Raw genomic sequence first — 22257 nt, forward strand, 5'->3', positions numbered from 1 at the left:
TACACTTAACACATTGACGGAAAAGATCACACCACCAAGAAGGAGTTGTACGAGAAAAAGTTACGTTGTATGCAGCCTGGTGCGAGTTGCAGTACGGTAGGTTTCTGCTCGGCTTTCCTACCGGCGATCTGCTGCAACGAGTTCACAGGGAGGTGCAGGTAATGGACGAACGTAATCGCACCGCCCAAGTAGCTTAACCAACTGCCAACTCATAGAGTAGCAATAAGCTACAAAAACTCTACGTTGTGTGAGGCTGAAGCCAATGTTGTGAATTCAGACGAAATAGGGAAGGAACGTACTTATTTGCCAATTTCCATAAAATAGCTTTCGCAGTTACTTCTTGAAACAGTGAAAATATTACGAATCTGACCATTTACTTACTAAAATACGCTATATCAGAGAGAAATGGTTACATATGCATACATATGACCTAACAAATCACAGTAAACGACTTAATTTTATCATAACAAGAATTTATATGTATATAAAGAACATGTCAGTCGAAAAATACGTGCTCTATCATAAAAATCCTAGTCGTAATAATTACGCTTATCTTGAATGGCGAAAATTAACTCCACCTTTGGGATTCGAACCAGGTACCTACGTGTCAAATGCATCTACAGACGGGTGCCATTCCAATATTACCTAAACGGAATGCCTACGGAAACGTCGAATTTACTGCTACAGAAAAAATAGTTCATTACACTTTTAGTTTTTCAGATTCTCTTTCCACGTCTGTAAATGCCACAGAAGATTTGGAAAATACATCATAGCAGTATTTTCGCTGAACGAAAAATACAGAAGATTTATTTGAGCAGTACATAATCGACATCATAAATAAACAGTATATTTACAAATCCTTGTTCCATAATTTACTTCATTGACTGTAGTCTTTGCTCGAGAGCTTCACGTACTCCTTTGCGGTGTTCCAAAATCTGTGGGTAGCGATCTTCAAAACGTGACAGCCACTGCTTGATGTTAGCGTGTTTCAGATGGTCAACTCCAGCGGCCTTTGGAGTTTTCTGGAAAGAATCAAGCATAAAAGTTAAGCGCCAATTAAATAATTAATTAACATTAGAAATTAACAGCCAGTACAACGAATTGGGATGAAGTAATTTTCGGTGAAGTAAACTAATTTCACTCAATATTTTGTTAAATCTCAATATTTTATGAACAATGAACAATATTCGTATGCTATGTTGAATGTGTAAACCAAAGAGTGTCATAAATAGTTTTTGATGTTGCCGAGCAAAAGTCATACAATAATTTTTAAAAGAACACATCACCATTTGACTGTACTGTTGTTCGTTAAATTACAACCCAGGTTTTGACCTTTTATGCTATTTCCACATGATTGAGTTTATGTCATTAACATATGTTGCAGGACATCAAGCTCAAAATTGGCCATAAATTAAGAAAAATATTGGCTCCCCACGAAAGGCCATATGGAAATCATCGTCTTGTAAAAATATCAGTAATTAATAATGGGAGCACGTCGATATTAAAAAAAAGGTTTACTTTGGTGTATAAAAAATTTGAACACATGTCCTTGAGTCGTAATGTGTAGCCATTTACGTATGAGTTTCCAAGAGGAAACGTGTGTAGTTTTACCTCAACAGCGGCTAGAGAAGTAGCTACAGCGTAGTCCGCAAGGGTGATATTCTCCCCAGCCAACCACTGTTTATCCTCCAGCATTCGTGACAGGCTCTCGAAACTGTCGTTCACTTTTTCGACATCGCTGGGGTCGAACGATTTGCCAAAAAGTTGTGGGTGCTGTTGAAAAAAGCATAAGATCAGCACAGAGATCACCGGTTATTAGCATTCACTACAACCCAAATAAACACACTTGTACGTAAACGTGAAGAACAGGTAAAAACCATAAAGAAAGCAGAAAAATTACTAATCACTACAACCCAGCTAAACGGATTTATAAGTAAACGTGAAGAACAGGTAAAAAGTCACAAGGAAAGCTGAAAATCAGAGCGAATTTGTTTCCCAACGGGAAGAGGAACATTACAGACTTAACATCCAGGAGATTTCTTAAACCTCTATCCGAAGACTGGTTGACAGAAATTATTCTACTCCACCGCTCTCTGTTTCCAATTAGTCTCTCATTTTCTCATATGACACTGCTTCTATTTTAAAAAAGTGACTGGCTGCAGTGATCTGTTTTTATATTGAATGAACAGTCACGGATTCTTAAACATCCATACTGGATAAGCTTAATCTTTTAACTAGAAAAGTATTGTGTATATGGATCATATCCTTTCCATGCTGTTACTAGCAGACCATTGAACGCTATTCTCATTAACTCCCTGTGCACAGTCATTATGCTAATTGCAATGCTAGTAGCACTTTGGAACTCACTAGTCATTCCTTCCGCCGATTTCTTACACCCGGACTCCGCAACGCTCGGCGGTCCCTGTCCGTCAGTATACACGAGGTTGCCTGGCCTTGGTTCAACCGTGGTTGTTACTGCGTCCTTCCCCTCCACAGTCACATCAGCAACAGTCGACTTGGACTGCTTTATAACGTCTGGAATACCTCTGATGGATTTGTTACTCAGGTGGAGCCCACTTTAGAATTTCCCGAGTCCCCTCAACCGATCTATTCTTCTTGTTACTGCTACTGACAACACAACAATCCCAGTCTCCGTCTTTACTGGCATATCCGCCTCTTGTGACATCTAGTGGACAATTCCGCATTACATAGGGTCTTCGGATATTTGTGACCAGATACTGAATATGGCGATGCCACTAGCAACTTTCTGCAGTTGTGCTGGAATGCTATTATTTTACACATTTTGTACACTTCATGCCCATTTGATGCTTGCTGCATGGCGCTTTGGTGGTGTTGCAGTCTTTACGGGCGTCAGTTGTTTTCCTTGATTTTATTTATATCCTGGCAGATGGTGCCGTTAAACTAAATCGGGGGGTATTATACACTCATGCTCTTAAATTAAGGATAATTGCAGAACGTGGTGCCACACATCGTAGCACTACACAAAACTGGCGCTAATAGCATAGGCACATAGTGAACATACACGACACAGATCTGTAAGTCCACGGTATTGGTGATAAGTTGAGAAAACCGTCACGAAACACATGTGCTACAAAACGCCACTGTTTCCTGCGCATGTCCCCCTACATCAATATGGGATATGATCACCATGCACTCGTACACAGGCCGCACAATGGGTTGGCATACTCTGGATCAGGTGGTCGAGCAGTTGCGAGGGTATAGCATCCCATTGTTGCACCAGTGCCTGACGGAGCTCCTGAAGTGTCTTAGGGGTTTGAAGTCGTGCAGCGATACGTTTACCGAGACGTTCTCGATGGGGTTTAGGTCCGGAGAACAGGCAGGCAACTCCATTCGCTTGATATCTTCTGTTTCAAGGTACTCCTCCACGATGGCAGCTCGGTGTGGTCGTGCGGTATTATCCATCAGGAGGAAGGTGCGACCCACTGCACCCCTGAAAAGGCAGACATACTGGTGCAAACTGGCGTCCCGATACACCTCACCTGTTACAGTTCCTCTGTCAAAGACATGCAGGGGTATACATGCACCAATCATGATCCCAACACACACCATCAAGCCACGACCTCCACACATGTCCCTTTCAAGGACATTAAGGGGTTGGTATCTGGTTGCTGGTTCACGACAGATGAAAACCCGGCGAGAATCACTGTTCAGACTATACCTGGACTCGGACCACTGTTCCAATGACCATGTACTGTGTTCTTGACACCAGGCTCTACCGGCTCTCCTGTGGCCAGGGGTCAGTGGAATGCACCTTGCAGGTCTCCGGGCGAATAAACCATGTCTGTTCAGTAGTCTGTAGACTGTGTGTCTGGAGACAACTATTCCAATGGCTGCGGTAAGGTCCCGAGCAAGGCTACCTGCAGTACTCCGTGACCGTCTGCGGGCACTGATGGGGAGATATCGGTCTTCTTGTGATGTTGTACACTGTGGACGTCCAGTACTGTAGCGCCTGGACACGTTTCCTGTCTGCTGGAATCTTTGCCATAATCGTGAGACCACACTTTGTGGCACACGAAGGGCATGTGCTACGACTTGCTGTGTTTGACCAGCCTCCAGTCACCCTAACATCAATATGTGTTCTTTGAGCCATTTTCAACACACAGTCACCATTAGCACGTGTGAAAACGTCTGCACACTTACTCGCTGCGCCGTACTCTGACATGCACCAACACAACTCTGCGTATGTAGACTGCTGCCAGCGCCACCGTGCGACGACCGCAGGTCAAATGCACCGCATGGTCATATCCCGAAGTGATTTAAACCCGCAAACCGCCCACCAGAACGTTGTTTCACCATATATCAGCATTATCCTTAATTTATGACCATGAGTGTAGATAATGGGTAAATGTGTCTAGTGCGGATTTGAGAGTTTTGCAGTAAATCGAGTAAATCAAAGAAAGTGAGTGCAGATATTAATGAAGCTAACTTGCGAAATGAGACAATCAGTGGATCTTAACAAACAGATGGGTCTTAAATGACGCTGTAAAAATTGACAGGACAAATAAACGTACATGGAACCAAGTAATATTGTACTTACGAAAATGTTCGCCAACCTGCCGAACAGGTCTTGATCAAAGAAGAGTCTTTGGTCGACGAGAACCCGCTTGTTCACATCTTTCGGGTACAGAGAGTCGTCTTTTGCGTACTTTGAGATGAGGTACATTGATATGGCGCGGCTGTTACGGAAAGAGATGACGCGTTATCAACGTATCATGTCAAATTAATTACATCTTAGAAACTAACTTGTTACTTCTTTTGTATGGTGATGTGTGTTTGTGAATGTTTCGTTCCCTTCAATTCGGGTTATTATATCATTCCACAAACTACTGCTGTAATTTACTACATCGGTTATTATGCCAGGTGGCCATAATTAAACTGAAGACATTCCGAGTGCTGCAGTGTGACGTGTATATATCGCAGGACGATGACAATCGTAGCATGTTCATTATTCGGTGCGATCGCGGAGTATGCTGTAAAAAATAGTTCCACCTTCTGCCACCAAGTGAAAATATTACGCCGTAAGCAGTCAGAATGTGGTGTAGGTGCAGAAAATGGGAAGGAACGATGAAACACAAGATAACTTTGATTCTGGCACGGTTATTATGATATGGTAACAAGTTGTGTGTTCAGTATGGTCTCGCGACTCAGCAACAAGCTGCATCCGAACATCGGGCTGGTCGACGGTTGCTCGCGGGGGTCAACAGAAGCGTCCGATCCCACGCGTCGGCTTTGACCCGTGACGTAAGGGTGTTGTCGTGTGTGACGTCATGACGGCGCGGAGTTTGGTTTGAGTGTGGCTGTCTCCAGTTCTGTTTTATCTTATTTTATTAACGTTTCTGATCTGTTCGTTCTATCTCGTGAGATTTTTTTAAAATTTAAAACACTTATTACTTATTTTAATTATCTGTTTCCTCCAATTTCTGTTTTAGTTTATTATATTTATCTTTCTGATATGTTCGTTCTATCCCGTGAGATTTTTTTTTTAAAAAAGACAAAAAACACTAATCAGCTACTGAAGCATCTTTATCTTCTATGGGTTGCAGGGGTTACGACCCCTGGGGGGGTGGGTGAGTATTCATGCATGGCTCTCTTCACTTACACGTTGTAGCTACGCAAGGCGTCTAAATTTGTTTATATTTAGTTTGCCCCCACCCAAAACACCCCATTTCCCGCGTTTGTCCCGTTAGTGTCATTAGGCTTCTTGTGGAAGGTGTGTGTGTGTTTGTTTTTGTTTCCGCCATATTTGTGACGTCATGGGTCAAAGCAGACGGGCGGGATCGGACGCTTCCGTATTTCCGCTCGCGGGGTATCCAATGTAATTAGAGACATGTGTCATTGTGTGCCATCCTTCAGACCAGGAAGAATCCAAATACATCCCTGATAAATACCATCTTTCAGATATCCCCACAAACAGAAGTCACATGGTTTCAGGTAGCGGCATCTGGAAGGTCATAGGTGTTGAAATTGCCTAGAGATGATACGGTTGTTACCGAAGGTTTCTCGAATTAAATGTTTCACATGTCAAGATACATGTTGTGTCGCCTCAACTTGCATGAAAATAGTGGTGTGGACACAGCTACGTTCTTGTAAAGCTGGAATCACCTGTTGCACAACGACGACTTTATAACGTGCAGGTGTAACTGTACACTTATCAGGACCACGAGGTGTCATCTACTCGAAGGAAAACGGACCGAGAATGGAGGAGCTTGTGAAACCACACTAGACAGTGACGTAAGGTGAATGCAATGGATGTTTCTGCACAATATGTGGCGGGGTAGAACTCCATATGCGACGGCTCTGTGCATTTATGACACCGTGTAGAGTAAATTGTGCTTCGTCCTCCAAATAATATTCATCCGCCACCAATTTCCATGCAAGCCAAAACACGAAGAACAAGGTCATGATGTTGTAGCCTATGCTGGAGCTTCGTTTATTGCACATTCTGAATGCTGTAGGGATATAAATGTAAAAAACGCCGCAAAAACTTTTCAACTGTTGACCAGGGATTAAACAATTCCCGTGACACAGCTTGAGCACTGGCTGCAGAATTTGAGGCATGTTTTGCACAGTCGGTTATACCTACAGTAACTTCATCCCCAACTGCCGCGGGAATTGACCACCTCCTTCTCCCTACAGCACCACAAAATTCACGTGTTTCCTAGAATTTATTGGTCATATTCCTCAACTCATGGCATGACACCTCTTCGCATTTGTATCTGTCGGCGATATTCCCAGATTGCAGCGCCGCCTTTGTTACTGTTCTGACAAAACAGCTTTACCAAGAATGCAAAGCCTTTCTTCTCAATAGCCAATGCGTTTCATACGTGAAACTTGAACCTTACAGTCACTTCACACACACAAAAGGACGAGCAGTCTCCAAGCGGTAAATAGAATACTGTCGTCAGAACAAGACACGTTTCACATTCGGACTGCTTACAGCGCCCTATTTTCACATGCTGGCAGAAAGTGGAACTATTATTGTTTACAGCACCCGGTGGTAAGCGGGTCATCATACATACACACACACACACACACACACACACACACACACACACACACATACATACATACATACATTAATCCTTGTCCCATAGATCATTAATACGACATTTCGTAATGATGTGGAACGTGTCACTTTAACATAAGTTTTGTCCGCACAAAATAATTAATTTTTTTCTTTTTTCGTTTTCTTTTTTATTTTCTTTTATTTATTTTTTTACAGTTAGTACTTCATATCTAAGAATTCATCTATTGAGTAGAAGGGGTTGTCATTCAGAAATTCTTTTAATTTGCTTTTAAATGTAGGTTGGCTGCCTGTCAGACTTTTAATACTATTTGGCAAATGACCAAAGACATTTGTGGCAGCATAATTCACCCCTTTCTGTGCCAAAGTGAGATTTAATCCAGAATAGTGAAGATCATCCTTTCTTCTAGTGTTGTAGCCATGCACTTCGCTGTTATTTTTGAATTAAGATGCGTTATTAATGACAAATTTTATAAGTGAATATATGTATTGCAAAGGTAATATGAATACCCCGAGTTCCTTAAATAAATGTCTGCAAGGTGATCTTGGGTGGACTCCAGCTATTATTCTGATCACACGCTTTTGTGCAATGAATACTTTCTCTCTTAATGAAGAATTGCTCCAAAAATACGATGCCATATGAAAGCAGTGAATGAAAATAAGCATAGTAGGCTAATTTACTGATATGTTTATCACCAAAATTTGCAATAACTCTAATAGCATAAGTAGAGCTAGAGAAGCGGTGAACCAAAACAATGGTTCGATAGCTTTGAAACTGTACATAAGTGATGCAGAAATGATGGGATTACCATTAATATTGGTAGCATTAGCAGGGAAAGAATCATAGATAAATGTTTGAAAGAGAAACTACGTGCTGACACTTCTCTTTGTTTTTTGTTTGTTAGTTTTATACATAATTAGAACACATTTTTCAGTGTTAGTCAACTGTGCATTGTATACCTTTACAAAATGTAAACTGCATTTATATGCAAAAAATAGTCGATCATGTAACTTCTGCGCTTTTATGCACCCAAAGCAATTATGTGTGATGGAAGTACTGTTTACTTGCACAAACAGGAAACAATATAATTATTGTTGCTTTTTTGTCCTCAATAGAACGCTCTGCGCCATGATCAAAGACAGGAGTTTTCCGTTATTGTTGATAAGTGTGAAAGTCGTTTGTGAATAATAGAAAGATATTTTATACAAGCTTGACAAAGTAGTGAAGCGATGTTTTGATGCTTTGTACATTTTTGTTTTGCTTTTTTATATTTTACCTATTTTTGAAGAAATTGCGTTTTCTAGCGCTAAGTGATAAACTTGTATTGTAAAAAAATGAGATGGTGCCCCGTCGTGCATAAACCGCAGTTTTGGTCTTCCCAATAAAATTATGTTCTCAAATAAAGCTGGTAATTTACCGCGCATAAATCGGTGGCACACAGCATCTGCTGATCTGATTGCTAAGGCGTAGCATGCTCCTCTGAATCTGTCACCGAAAATTCCTGCCCATACACTGAAGTGATCCTGATGCCTCAGTTCCATGATTGCTCTACTCTCGTGAATCCAGCCTCGTCTGTAAATAAAATGCAGAGTATGTCCAGTGGATCGCCAACGAGTCCTATTTCAACAGGTATTGGTTCCCGGACATGTCATTATATGAACGTTTCTTCTAGTTTTGACCAATACTACCTCGTGCACGAATATGTGACCCTTTTTTCTGTGTGTCCCCTATTACCGCTATCGGTTTCCCTTAATAACCATCCCCACGACACAAAAGTTGATATATTATTTACGTATCATTTCGTGTCACATCAGATGTGACATCAAATATGGAATGATATGATACATAAATAACAGGGTCTATATTGACTTTTCTAATGTGATGATGGTTTTTCACTAAAACCAATAATAATTTGTGAAGAACATACAGACAGCTACACTTCATGAATATAATAAGATACTTAATAGCTGTTCGCAATGCTTTCACAAAATGTATAATCTTCCCACATAAACTTGTTAAGTCACTCCAAAGCTGCGACAGGATGGCACGAAAAAGACTAAGTGGCGTTATTAATCTCAGTGTCGTTTTGTGACATGGAATTTCGGAGGACCTGCAAAAATAAGCAGAAGAAACCATTTTACCAGCATTCAAATGGTCACATGTGTATGAATTCCTGAGGGTCCAAACTGCTTAGGTCATCGTTCCCTAGACTTACACACTACTTAAACTAACATATGCGAAGAACAACATCGGTAGCTCCGTGAGGCTATTTGCAGATGACACGGTTGTCTACAAGAAAGTAGCAACATCAGAAGACTCGTACGTACTCCAGGAGGACCTGCAGAGGATTAATGCATGGTGCGACAGCTGGCAGCTTTCCCTAAACGTAGATAAATGTAATATAATGCGCATACATAGAGGCAGAAATCCATTCCAGTACGATTATGCCATAGGTGGTAAATCATTGGAAGCGGTAACGACCGTAAAATACTTAGGAGTTACTATCCGGAGCGATCTGAAGTGGAATGATCACATAAAACAAATAGTGGGAAAAGCAGGCGCCAGGTTGAGATTCATAGGAAGAATTCTAAGAAAATGTGACTCATCGACGAAAGAAGTAGCTTACAAAACGCTTGTTCGTCCGATTCTTGAGTATTGCTCATCAGTATGGGACCCTTACCAGGTTGGATTAATAGAAGAGATAGACATGATCCAGCGAAAAGCAGCGCGATTCGTCATGGGGACATTTAGTCAGCGCGAGAGCGTTACGGAGATGCTGAACAAGCTCCAGTGGCGGACACTTCAAGAAAGGCGTTACGCAATACGGAGAGGTTTATTATCGAAATTACGAGAGAGCACATTCCGGGAAGAGATGGGCAACATATTACTACCGCCCACATATATCTCGCGTAATGATCACAACGAAAAGATCCGAGAAATTAGAGCAAATACGGAGACTTACAAGCAGTCGTTCTTCCCACGCACAATTCGTGAATGGAACAGGGAAGGGGGGATCAGATAGTGGTACAATAAGTACCCTCCGCCACACACCGTAAGGTGGCTCGCGGAGTATAGATGTAGATGATGTAGATGTAGACACCCATGCCCGAGGGATGACTCGAACCTCTGGCGGGAGGGGCCGTTTACCAGCATTAAAAATACGAAAGAAATTAATGCCACTCGGGCGTTTATTTTGTTGTTCGATGGCCATTGTTTACATGAGTGTGTCTTCTCTTTAAATTAGCTCCGATAAGAAATGTCTTATCTCTCGCTTTGTATGAGGCACACTCGTTATGTCACTGGAACAAGTGAGGAACAGGAAAACTGTTATTAATGACATCGTTCACGAATCAGGATCATCTTACGGCCTCTAAATATTTTTAATAACTTTACTAGTTCGTTGATATTGGAATAGATTTCAAGAGCAATAGAAAAGAATCCGACTGTAGCTGAAAGATTGTTCTTTTATGAAGCAAAAACCTTTTGTACCATTAAGGTACATTACTTTTTCAGCAACGCACACATAGGTGCTTAAAACAAACATGTTCGTAACACTCATCCCTCAATACTTGTATAGGTAGAGATTACCAGTACGAACATATTTCGTCGAATGTAAACTTGTGCGCGTCTAAACTTGAAAGACCGATTTTAGCTGAGGCATCTGTTTTATTCTTTTCTAAGTGAAAAAAAAAATAAATAAATAGCCGGCCGGGGTGGCCGAGCGGTTCTAGCCGCTACAGTCTGGAACCGCGCGACCGCTACGGTCGCAGGTTCGAATCCTGCCTCGGGCATGGATGTGTGTGATGTCCTTAGGTTAGTTAGGTTTAAGTAGTTCTACGTTCTAGGGGACTGATGACCTCAGCAGTTGAGTCCCATAGTGCTCAGAGCCATTTGAACCATTTTTTTTGAAAAAAATATCTATCGTATCGTATCCATCTCTAAAGTAGTCGACAGTGAAAAGATAATCAGTGACATTAACACCTACCTTTCATTAAGCCATAACCCATTGTCATCCACTACTGGAACTGTGTGTTGTGGGTTTTTCTGAAACAAGTGCAAATTCAGCTGACAATGTCGTGCAAAACTCTAGTTTTTAATGAGCAATACCCTAAAACATATCCGATTTAAGAGATGGAAAATAAAATTAGGATCCCATTAACTAACACTGCATTTCTACCAACAACTCTTTTACAAACATTTAACAGAGTAGAAAGAATTATTATTATTACATAATTTTATTTTTGAGACAACGAACATGTTTTTCCGTTATGTCATTTTTCATGCTTTATTTCATTATTTTCATGGTTACATTCAGAATTATTGCATAAAATGTAAGTTATTTTAAAACGAATACCATTTGACATTTGTCTTTGTAGACGAATTTTTTTTCAAAACTGCGTTCTAGCTTACCTTCAACCACTCAGGCGTTCTCAGATCAACCCTAGGGACGACGTTGACAATTTTCAGGTCGACTCCAACAACACCAGCCACTATACGTACTAAGCGGCATGGGACGCTCAGGTTGCTATTGTAGAGAGTCAACGGTGGCATGGTTGTTTCTGAAAAATGAAACGCATTTTAAGTCGATCATAGAGTGGTAGACCTGAATAGGAGGAGGAAAGAACAGATTAGCTGAGCAGCTTGTAGGAAGTGTAAAAGGGAGGGGGACAAGCACACAAAGCAAAATACCTGTGGTTACTGGTGTCCGAGGGGCATATTTTTTAGCTTTGTCAGGCTATAGACATTCAAACTTAAAAGAAATTAGAACAGATCCGGACCATAATATATGTGACAGTTGCCAGAAAAATACAATTAATTTCTTTCATCAGAACACAAGATGGGCTTCTTGTATGTCTAGAAAGTGTGGAGACATCTGGTGGGATAGATATTTTGTGCCTCTACGTAACTACGTGGATGGAGAATTTAAATATACTCGTTTGTAGACAAACATGGCAAAACAAGGAGTTGAAACATATGTAACAGTTGGAAACAAAGTAAAAGATATTCAAACAAATAGTTTTTGTGTACATCAGAACCTAGATACATGTGCTTGTGAATTATCACAGCGGAAGACTACTCTTGTAATTGTAACAGTCTACAAATCCCCTCTAGGAAGCTTTCAGCTATTTATGAGAAATCTAAAAGAATTATTGAGCTTTTGTCAGACAAGAAGAAACAGTAATCTGTGGAGATATTAAAGAATTAAACTGTAAAATTAACTGCAACCATTATTTGGGTATTTCAGTTTAATTTCAGTAGTTAATTTTACAACTCGTGTGCAGCAGGGTATTGGGATCCAGGCAAAATTTTGATAGACAGTGTTCAGGCTGAAACCATAATGTGTAACCCACTGTTAATGGGTTATCTGATCATGATACAAAATTAATGAAAATAAGCAATATAACATCTTGCAGCTCTGAGGCAGGATGATAAGGCGCGTGCTAAGAGATGGGGAATAACTTCCATGGTATTAGAGGGAGCTGTAGAGAGTGGAAACTGTAGGGAATGACATAAATTTGGAAACATCCAACAAAAGCAGGAAAGTGACAACTCAGAAAAAAGATCACATAGTCCAATCCGTAAGTAATGCTAGTCTTCACTGTCAGAATGTGAGACGTACACTCGTACTAGCACCTGGGTGCGATTATTGGGATTCACGCCAGGCAAGTGTATCATCTCGTGATAAGTGCAATCTCCATATCGGAAACCAATTTTAGCGAGTTTGGGTGATAAGTTGCTCTGTCATTTGTAATAACTCTGTAGCAATTTCTTTGAACATCGCACAAGTTTGGCCATATTAAGGATACTTTTACTTTACGTGGTATCAGACAGTTCATAATTATATTAATCACAAATAACATTTATTTTCTTCTATATAGGAATGAGATTCGAAAATTCATTCACCCGGGAATAATAGTTTTTTATACTGCCCCACGATTTGGTCTTCTCTTGTGGAAAACTAGGGAAAATCCACAAGCAGAGCTTTCAACGTCATGTGACATTTCGTTTTTCCACTCACCTTATTCATCTTCTCCTGTATTGTATGAATTGTTGGTGAATAACGCAACAAGCCACAAATGTTTTTAAAAAGCTTTATTTCAGTGTCATAACCGGTTTCGGGCTGTCATGCCCCTTTTTCAGCATGATAGCCTGAGAGCGGTTATGACACTGAAATAAAGCATTTTAAAAGTATTTGTGGCTGGTTGCGTTATTCACCAACAGTCTTTTAGGGCCAAGGAGGTCATGAGGTCCTGAATGGACAACATAACATTTTATTTTAATGTCAGTGGGAATATCATCTTCCACAGGTTGAAAGCTCCTCTCCAGCTTTTTCTGTGTTTGCTATTTACAATTTCGTTTTTTTTTTCTTTTTAAATCCGCCAGATGGAAAGTTATTTCTCCTCGCTTTGTTTCGATACTTATGTGTCATCTTCTCTGGTTCAAATTTATTCCTGTCAAGTATAATACGAAGTTTATGATCGTTAACGATCGTAGGGCTAAAGATTATGACTTGTGCATTTTGAATTTTTTGTTTCGGCTGCTGAACCGAAAATTACATTCCTAGTGAAAATGCGTTTTTATAGATCTTTGTTTTTTCCTTTTTTGTAGTATTGACAGCATGTCATTTGCAAGGTAGTCAGAAAGAAAAGAAGTACATTTTATGTACTTTTTCGTGGGTAGTGGCTATGTGCGTTACTGTATCCTCATTTTTCGTGCTGTTTATTTCTGGTGGATATCTCTTTCTGCTTCAATTGTGTGCACTGCTTTCACGCTGTTTTTCGTAGATTCACTCTCACCTTTACTTCATATTTACTTTCCACAAAACGTGCTCATTGAAAGATGCTGTATTATTGTCGTTCGTTGCTTTTTCGTAGTGTGCCTTATGTTTCGTGAGAGCTATTGGGGTGCCTCTGCTGGCGGGAGAACTTACGTGATGTGATGTGACGTGACGTGATATGTGTGTGTGCGTGGGAAGGGGGGGGGGGTTGCATGGGTGTATTTCTAAAATGAGAGAGACAGACGGATGGAGAATGAACGAGCGAGCGAGCGAGAGAGAGAGAGAGAGAGAGAGAGAGGGAGAGAGAGACTGTAGAAAACGACCTCATCAGCTTCTGTGTGAATGACGTGATTTAATAGTGTTTACTGTGTCAAAGATCAACACCGTTGTCAGCGAGGAAAATCGTCCTTGCAAAAAGTCAATTTGATAAGATGGATTCTGATGTAGGTGGTTAGTAACAAGAGATGTCTACATGGCTGTCGACGGAACTTCGTGTTAATCCTGCAGTGAAAGATGTAATTATCTTGATTCAACATAGGGCTTTTGGGATGGTTATTGACAGCTCTCTTAATCGTTATTCACCATATGTGACTACAGGATTACTTGAAACATTAGAACAAGTGTTAAAATAAGTAAAAGAGATATCCTGAAACAGAAGCAACATTTTAGTTTCGAAATTGTCTAATATGTGCTAGTACTATTACCTTATGATTTTGAAGGAACTTACAGACCTAGTTAGACCAACATAATACCTAATGCAGGATTGGGGATTTATTCACGTGGAAAAGGACTAAGCAGCCCAGATGGTGAGGAAATTTGGATTGATCTAATGAAAGGCGTGTGGTATGAGGAATTCATAAGGAAGTTATTGAGCACTGTACACAGGGAGTAGTCCAAAGATGACAAGTTGAAAGTGCTTTTGAGTAAATATAGATGTGCTGGATACGACGTTACAGTTAAGCGTCAGTGATAACAGAGTCCTAATAAGCTTTCACGGATCGGTACAGATGGGATTCATCAAGTTTGGCACAATGACCCCTGGAGTTGGGAGGCACCTTCAGGATTTGAGATCGACGGCTAAAGGCATCCATTCACAGCCCGACTGGTCTGCTGACCCGTCCAACTTGAGTGAACACCGGTGACTGTGTGCCGGACCCTACCTGCTTGCACTGACGCAGTGTGGGCTGGTAGGTAGCTCCCTGGAGAAGCAGGTGGAGATCTGCCGTTCGAACCGACGGACATGGACATTGGACCCGAGCTGAAACCTTCGTCTACTCAGAGGAGAACAGGTCGGAGCTGACCCACTTAGCTAGCGGGTCGGTGGAACAGTCCGCTTGTGTGTGGCAGCCTTAACCCTATGGTGCATGTATTTCACTGCAGTGGACAACTTTTAATGGTAAATTCTCTGGCGTTTTCAGTTAGTCATGAGGCTACAAATGCATGCAGGACACAGCACCAGTAGGGAGAGCCCACTGCAGTGAACTGTGTGCATTTGCATCCTCAGGACTGACTGAAAATACCAAAGAAGCGATCATTAACAGCTGTCCACTGTACTAGACGCTATGCGCCACAGGGTTAAGTAATTACCAAATCCCAGAGGCAAACGCTAACATGACCCACTTCCGTAGCCCATCTTGTTGGTGAAGAGCTACAAAATTATTTCCATGTGTAAAGAAATATGAACTATTGTACAGAGATAACACTCAGAGATGAAGAGGCAGATACGGGAGAGTAAGTCGTGGAATGCTGCAGCAGTCCACTCAGAAAGACGAAAAATGTTTCCCTAGAGTGTCTGTAACAATTTAGCGTGGGCCATACCGTCTTTTAAGAATCGTAATGACAGGCCGTTTATTATCTTCATTGTCTACTTGGAAGGCAAACTTTGAGAAATCTCCAAAAATTTTTGCGTTAGAACAGGGTCTCACTAATGTAATCATGTGTTTTTCTTGACAGATTTACTGTATTGTCCATTCGCCTTCCTCGCTGGTCATTTCACGAGTTGGTTCCTTTTCATAACTCGCCATGGCAATTTTTAAGGATGTTAGCATATGAATACTACTTGAGCGTAATCTCATAACCATCCAGCAATGACATTCTTCCGTAGCCAACAGCATCATCAGCCAAAAGTTTTAAAGTATCACTGACTTCGCTTTGTCTTGAGAATATTATGGTCCTCTTACGCTTCCTTGGGGCGCACTCGATGTTAATCTCTCCAGACAAAATATTAGTCGCTCCATTAAAAGAGTCTCACAGCTTTGGAGTGTTTTATATGGTGCAGAACTGCTACCAGACGATCACGTACCCTAAATGCTGGCGTAAATTATCGTAATAAAGTGGTTGTGTGTGTGTGTGTGTAAGGGGGGAGGGGTGCCAGCCGATTGTATACAGGTTAAGATGTAACATGGATTACGTGAAGACGTGACAGCACGGCAGAAGGAAGCTATAGTGTTTGGGTATGTCCACCGCCACATTTCAGTAAATTTATGCGACTGGACTGTGTATCAGTGCTGCCTATACAACGCGTATACAAGGAATGGTGTACCACTCACAGCCGCATAATACGGCGCAAAAGAGTGGTCGTAAAAACACGCAGAGTGGAAATAAGTGCTACGGCTTGTCAGTGACAGTCGGTTTCCAACCTGAGAGCAAATGCCATTGTTAGTGAATGCAGAACCATCTCAAGCAGTAGCTGAGTGCGTGCTGAAAAGGAAACTGCAAGCAGAAGACAGTTGGGTTCGAATACATAGCAAAAGACCAAAGCATACAATGTCATGTAAAGCAACACGACAAAATGAGTCAAACAATGGAGAATCGTAATAAAATTTTTCCGTGTTTCAAGCTGCGTCAAGTAGTTAACTGCCCACGAGCATTCGGCAGAGACCTCCTCGGCCATTGTCAAGTAGCTAACTAATTGATGATGACAGAGGAGATCTCTCCTAAAAGCTCGTGGGCAGTTAACCACTTGATGCAGCTTGAAACTCGAGAATATTATATTAGTGGTTATTTCCGCAAGAGCTCACATTCGTACAATTGAGAAACTTGTGAGTAGCTGAATCCACACGATTAGGGTAGTATGTTAAATGCAAGGCGTCGAATGTAGCAAAAGCCAAAGGAGGCGTTTGATCCTCATTGTGTGGAGGATATAGGCCAGAGGCGATTACGTGCTGTTCTGGGGGGCTTTTTGCCCTACATCTATATCTTACTCCGATAGCCACTTAATGGTTCTGGCAGAGGGTATTTCTGGTATAACTAACGGATAGCCCCTACCCTGTTCCATTCGCGAATGTCGCATGGGAAGAATTATTGGTAGCGAGATGAATGTGGGAGGAAGTAATACGTTATTCGACTCTTTCTTAAAAGTTCCCTCTCCAAATTTCAATAGCAGACTTCTCCGAGATGCAGACGTCTGATGATGGAGTCTGTTGAGGATCGTGGTAATGCTCTCGCCCCGGCTAAACGATCCAATGACGAAACACGCCGATCTTCGTCGGATCTTCTCCATCTCTTCTCATCGGTCCTACCTGACAAGGATCCCATGCTGTTGAATAATACTCAAGAATGTGTTGAACAAGCGCCTTATAAGCCACTTCTTCGTGGGTGAGTTACATTTCCTTAAGATTCATTCTATGAATAATATCTGGTATGTGCTTTTTCTACTATTTGTTTTATGTGGTCATTCCACTTAAGATCGCTCCGGATAAGTATTCCTATATATTTTACTGTAGATACTGTTTCCGGCATTTTCTCATCGATAGTGTAATTGCACAGTAGGGTCTTCTTTTCCTGTTTATGCGGATCACGATAAAATAAGAGAAATCAGGGCTCGCACAGAAAAATTTAAGTGCTCGTTTTCCCCGCACGCTGTTCGAGAGTGGAACGATAGAGGGACAGCTTGAAGGTGGTTCATTGAACCCTCTGCCAGGCACTTTATTGTGAATAGCAGAGTAACACGTAGATGTAGATGTTGTTACTTTTATTTACGTTCAGGCTCAGCTGCCAGAGCCTGCACCATTCATCAGTCGACTGCAGGTCATTCTGCAAATCGATACTGTCTTCTGGCGTTGCTGCTTTGTTATAGACAACCGCTTCATCCGCAGACAGCCTTACAGAGCATCCGACGCTTTCTGCTAGATCATTTGTATATGTTGTAAGCAATAACGGCCGTATCACACTTCCTTGGCGTACTCCGGAAATTACGGCAGTACGAGACGGTACCAAAAGGCTTCCTGAAGCCAAAGACGCGGCATCAACCTGAGCTACAGAGCTATTGAACCTACGGAGGAACAGAGCGAATTGAATTTGGCAAGATCTCTGTTTGCAGAAACCGTATTGATTTTTATAGAGGAGATTTTCGTTCTCCAAAAATGTTGTATTTATTGAGCATAAAACATATTCCATAATTCTACAGTAGGTTGAGGGCAACGATATAGATCTGTAATTGAACCGGTGAGACCAAGAAGGGAAAGATTCGGAAAAAACTTCAAAGCAACCAAACTAAAAGTAGAATGAAGAAACTTACAATTAAGTTACAAACTTAACCACAATAGCAATACTCCACTAGTGATTTTTTTTCTATCTTTGTTTTAGCTCTGATATATTTTCAAAACTGGAGGAATCATTCCCTTCTTTGTCTCAACTGAGTAAAATAGTGAGAATAGTACACAAACGATGTTTCCACTGTTTATTAGAGGACTTTTACTGCCTTAAAATGCAAAAAACGGATAAGTAACAGAGACGTATTTAAATTTCAAAAAGACAAATTCCTCATCTTTGAGTCCTTGGAGAGTTTCTGAGTCCTTAATCATTGGGGAAAAAAGAGTTGGAAATTTGTGGTAAGGTCTCATGGGACCAAACTGCTCGGGTCATCGGTCCCTAAGTCTATACACTACTTAAAGTAACTTACGCTATGAACAACACACACATCCGCGCCCTAGGGAGGACTGAACCCTCCCACGGGGGAGCCGCACGGACCGTGACAAGGGGCCCTAGACCTCGCGGCTACCCCGCGCGGCCTTAATCATTGTCATAATCTGACTAGTGGTAGCTGTATGCCATGGCGAAATACTGTTATAAAACTATCTGTATATATCAGGCACATAATGTGTTATCTTGGCAGCATCTTCAAGTTTCTTCTTTTTGACAGGAACGTTTCCATTACACACTTTAGTAACAGATATGTCCCTTTGTACAACTTGAAGACTTCTCTGTGCATGCCAGCTATATACGTGTAAGCAGTAACGTATCCTCTCTTTGCGGATGTGAAAGTATGGTCTTATAAGACTTATCTGAAAGACTGTTTATTAGTAGCTCTGATGACAGTCTTTTTGAAAAATTGTGGATACCAGTCTTTAAAGTTCAAAATGTATTCATTTACTGCTATTTTAACGACGATTGGAAGTTGCTTTGTTTTAATAGTGTTAATCAGGCTGTCATATTGATCAGGGCCATAAATCACTTTCTTTATCACTCCAAGATCCGGTCAAAATGTAAAAAAAACTATTGTATCTAGCATGTCATTAAATCGCTTAACAATTATAAGAAGCACAAAAAACCTTACCAATGTGTGTTCTGGTTTTGTCCAGCATACGAGATGCACAAGTCGTGAATAATAACGCGTCCGAAACATGTGATGAGACTGCAGCAGGATTCACAGATCCATTGTCCCACATGGACTTTTACTAATCATTTACTTGACATTGTAAACATCCTAACTGAACTTTAAACATCTTCAATCCTGATTTAATGTTGGACTGATGCTCTAGAAATACTTTTCTTGTTGTTGATCCTGTCTCTCTCTTTGTGCTCTTGGTGACCATTATTGTTTTTAGTTATCTGCACAACTGTAGATCCAAACTGAAGAAAATACAAAAAGGTAGGAAATTGTGGAGACGGAAGGGATCTGTAGAGGGACTACGTAAGGGAAAGAGTCTTGAGAACAGTGTTGAAGAAATAAAAGAGAAAGTAGGTGAACGCGAGGTGGGAGATATGATAGCGGGAGAAGAATATGACAGAGCTAAGAAAGATCTACGTGGAAAGCAGTTCCTTGGAGTAATCGACATTCCCTCAGAATACCTGAGATCATTATGAGAGCCAACCACGATGGAATTATGCCACCTGGTGTACATGATATATGAGACAGGTAGAATACTCTCAGACTTCAGGAAAAATGTAATAACTCTAGTTCTAAAGAACTCATGATTGTAAAATATTGACACGAATTATTTACAGAAGAATGGAAAAACTGGTAGAGGGCGACCTTGGAGTAAATTAGTTTGGGTTCTGGAGAGATGCAGGAACACACGAGGCAATATTGACCATACGACTTATCTGAGAAGGTAGGTTAAGGTAAGACAAACTTACTTCTGCTGTATTTGTAGATTTAGCGAAAGCTTCTCACAGTGTGGGTTGGAGTGTATTCTTTGAAACTGTGAAGGTAACAAGGATAAAGCACAGGAACCGAGAAGTTGTTTACGACTTGTACAGAAACCAGACTACAGCCATCAGAATCGAAGGATATTAAAGGTACGCCAATGTTAAGGAAGGATTCACACACGATTGTAGCCTATACCCGATGTTATTCAATCTGTAAATTGAGCAAGCAGGAAAGGAAACCAAAGAGAAATTTGGAAAGGGAACTAGTACCTGGGGAGAAGAAATAAGAAACTTGCAGCTTGACGATGACTTTATAATTCTGTCAGAGATGGCTAAGAACTACGAAGAGCATATGTACGCAGTGCGTAGTATCTTGAAAAGATACTATAAAATGAAAATGAATGAAAGCAAAACACGGTTAATAGAATATAGCCGAATTAAATCGGCGACGCCGATGGCATTAGATTAGGAGATGATACTAAAAGTAACATGTGAGTTTTGTTATTTGTGCAGCAGAATAGCTAATTATGGCCGAAGTGGAGAAGATATAAAATGCAGACTGTCAGTAGCAAACATAGCATTTCTGAAAAAGAGAAATTTTTTAGTCTAATATAAATTTAAGTGAATTTAGTACACAAAGTCTACACTTCGAGAGTTAATCGTTAGTTCTTCCACATAACCCTACTATATTCATTCTGAACGTACTTTGTTAGCCTTTTAAGTCCATTTGTACTATCATTTTGTTTATCAGAGAGATTTCATAGAGGGATAGGTTGTTAATATAATTGTGTAAGCTTTTGTTGTGAAGTGACATTTTTCTTCTCACGGGCGCAGATTTATCGCAGACAGCCTGTGTAAATATCACGACTGCTGTCGGAGGTTCCACAGCACTGCTGCAGTATAGTGTGTGTAACGTCTAACACAGCTGCTTTAAGTTCCGTGAGGCTGCAATGGACAATATTTGAGCTGGCAAAGTCAAACCTATAAACCGTATTCATAAATTTCTGATACTATTCACGATATTCGGCTCATCCGTCTATTACACACTTTTCTTCTTTCCTTAGTTATCGAAAGCACTGATGTGTCCATATAAAGTGAGTCTTATGATAGTCAGTCTTTTAGTGTATTCTGTTTGCCTTGATTATGAGATCTCTGAGGAGTGCAAAAACTAGAAGGTAAAATGTCATAAAGCGTAAATAATTTAGCAGTCTGTGTGCTGAAACAACGTATACAGTGTGTACAAGATTTCGCGTTAGGACACTTAACACAGTATTTAAAATGGGCAAGAATTATACCTCTGCTAATAAAGGGTAGCACTAAATACGTGGAAAAATAGTTCAAATGGCTCTGAGCACTATGGGACTTAACATCTGAAGTCATCAGTCCCCTAGACTTAGAACTACTTAAACCTAACTAACCTAAGGACATCACACACATCCATGCCCGAGGCAGGATTTGAAACTGCGACCGTAGCAGCAGCGCGGCTCCAGATTGAAGCGCCTAGAACCGCTCAGCCACAGTGGCCGGCATACGTGGAAAACCACAAGCCTATTTCCTGATTTCGCCATCCAAAAACCGATATGTGAAATTACTTTTGAATACATTATGGGAGTGAACAGTGATCAATATTTATTATCAAAAACAGTCTTTATCACAATTTATTTATTACGGTGACCGGTTATGACCACTACCGTTTTCATCTTCGGATCAATGAGTAAGAACCTCCTTCTGCTGGAGAATCACTACTCAATGATTCTCTTAGCAGATGGGGGTTCTTACTCATTGGTCTGAAGATGACCACAGTAGTGGTCGAAACCGGTTACCGTAATAAATAAACTGTGATCAAGACTGTTTTTGATAGTAAACTATTTGTGAAATGATTTGCTTCTATAAATACAAATTTCTTATCGTGTCACAGTTTGCTTTCCGAAGTGGTGGAAGTACAGAATCAGCTATATTTGCAAAAGTTGACATGGAAGAGTTTTTCACTGATTACTTTGAGACCATTTGTAGCCATTCATAGACTTCATATTCCCAAAC

The 22257-nt window shown here is 40.8% G+C and overlaps 1 protein-coding gene across 2 annotated transcripts in view; it reads right to left on the bottom strand.

Moving 5' to 3' along the window:
* Positions 1–778: 778 nt before the first annotated feature.
* LOC124777351 (glutathione S-transferase 1-1-like) overlaps positions 779–22257 on the bottom strand; it is a 29004-nt gene continuing 7525 nt past the window's right edge. For both annotated transcript variants that reach the window (XM_047252724.1, XM_047252725.1), the window contains 5 exons: positions 11478–11626; positions 11053–11111; positions 4580–4718; positions 1612–1773; positions 779–1022 (listed from right to left, as the gene is read on the bottom strand). In XM_047252724.1, the coding sequence (XP_047108680.1) occupies positions 873–1022; positions 1612–1773; positions 4580–4718; positions 11053–11111; positions 11478–11618 (651 nt within the window). In that variant the 5' untranslated portion in view covers positions 11619–11626 and the 3' untranslated portion in view covers positions 779–872. The remainder of the gene's footprint in view (positions 1023–1611; positions 1774–4579; positions 4719–11052; positions 11112–11477; positions 11627–22257) is intronic.

The sequence above is a fragment of the Schistocerca piceifrons genome, chromosome 2 (genome assembly GCF_021461385.2).
Source record: "Schistocerca piceifrons isolate TAMUIC-IGC-003096 chromosome 2, iqSchPice1.1, whole genome shotgun sequence".
Classification (NCBI taxonomy): domain Eukaryota; kingdom Metazoa; phylum Arthropoda; class Insecta; order Orthoptera; family Acrididae; genus Schistocerca; species Schistocerca piceifrons.